The sequence below is a fragment of the Charadrius vociferus genome, unplaced genomic scaffold, assembly GCF_000708025.1.
Source record: "Charadrius vociferus isolate BGI_N301 unplaced genomic scaffold, ASM70802v2 scaffold39, whole genome shotgun sequence".
In the NCBI taxonomy this organism is placed as follows: Eukaryota; Metazoa; Chordata; class Aves; order Charadriiformes; family Charadriidae; genus Charadrius; species Charadrius vociferus.
Genome location: NW_009650188.1, coordinates 2,278,606 through 2,279,725, shown reverse-complemented (window position 1 = coordinate 2,279,725; position 1,120 = coordinate 2,278,606). Strand labels below are relative to the sequence as shown.

General features: G+C 66.2%; 1 protein-coding gene across 1 annotated transcript in view; it reads right to left on the bottom strand.

Moving 5' to 3' along the window:
- HMGCS2 (3-hydroxy-3-methylglutaryl-CoA synthase 2 (mitochondrial)) overlaps positions 1 to 1,120 on the bottom strand; it is a 5,575-nt gene that overhangs the window by 2,136 nt on the left and 2,319 nt on the right. The window contains 3 exon segments of the mRNA XM_009892812.1: positions 65 to 361; positions 637 to 856; positions 858 to 1,077. Coding sequence (XP_009891114.1) covers positions 65 to 361; positions 637 to 856; positions 858 to 1,077 — 737 coding nt within the window.

Below are 1,120 nucleotides of genomic sequence, written 5' to 3'. Positions count from 1 at the left end.
CTGCCCCCCTCCCACCCCAGCCTGGACATCTGCCAGCCTCCCTAGGTGGCTCTGTGGTGCCCACAGGGATGTGGCTGGCCAGCATCCCGGGGTGCCCAGCACTGCACAGCCACTGGGGCTGGCAGAGCGGGTGCTGCCAGAGCTGAGCAGCTCTGTCCAGGGCTGGGACATGAATGTATGGCCCCCAGGGACAGCACTCATCAGCTCACCATCCCCAGGGTCTCACGACACCGACCTCTCTCCAGCACCAGCGGGGCGTTGGGTCCCACCAGCATGGCGATGGCACCGGCACCTCCCGTGGGCCGTGCGTTCCCCGTGGCATAGACAGCGATGTCCCCACACACCACCACGGCGTAGCGACCTGGGGGAGGACAGTTGGGCCGGTAGGGACATCAGCAGGTGGAAGCCTCCATCCCGTGGCCCTTGTGTACTCCCATCCCCACGCTGCTGATTGTCACAGCCAAGGCGGCCAAGAAACAGGGGTGATGGAGAGCCTGGAGGGACAGCAGCTCCCTTTAAGACTTCCCAGAGCATCTTTGGGTTTCAGGCCACCTCCTGTCTCTTTCCCCCATCCCACAGCACCCACCCCACGTCCAGCCCCTCTGTCCCCATGGCACGGTCCCTGCCTGCACCCACCGTCCCAGGCACTGGACTCCACCCAGGCAGCCGCATTGAAGAGCGAGGCCGTGCCCCCGTAGCAGGCGTTGGTGGTGTCGATGCCCTCCACGTCAGTGTTGCCTGAGTCACGGAAGAGCTGCATGAGGACGGTCTTGACGGCCTTGGACTTGTCGATGACGGTCTCGGTGCCCACCTCCAGGCGGCCGATGGCGCCCCAGGAGGGGCGACCGCGCACCTTCCAGCCGCTGCACCACCGTCAGGCACAGGGAGTTGATGTCCTCATGGGCGGCGCAGAAGCCCATCTGCTGCTGGCCCAAGCCCCGCGTGTACTTGCCGGCCTCCACACCGTCGTACCGCTCCAGCTCCTCCTGCTCCACATACTGGGCGGGGAAGTACACCTCCAGTGCCAGGATGCCCACGTCCTTGGGCCAGGCGCCTGTTCCAGCAGCACTGGAGAGGCTGCGGGGCAGAGGAAGCGGCAACGGTCCCGCGGTGGCCCCAA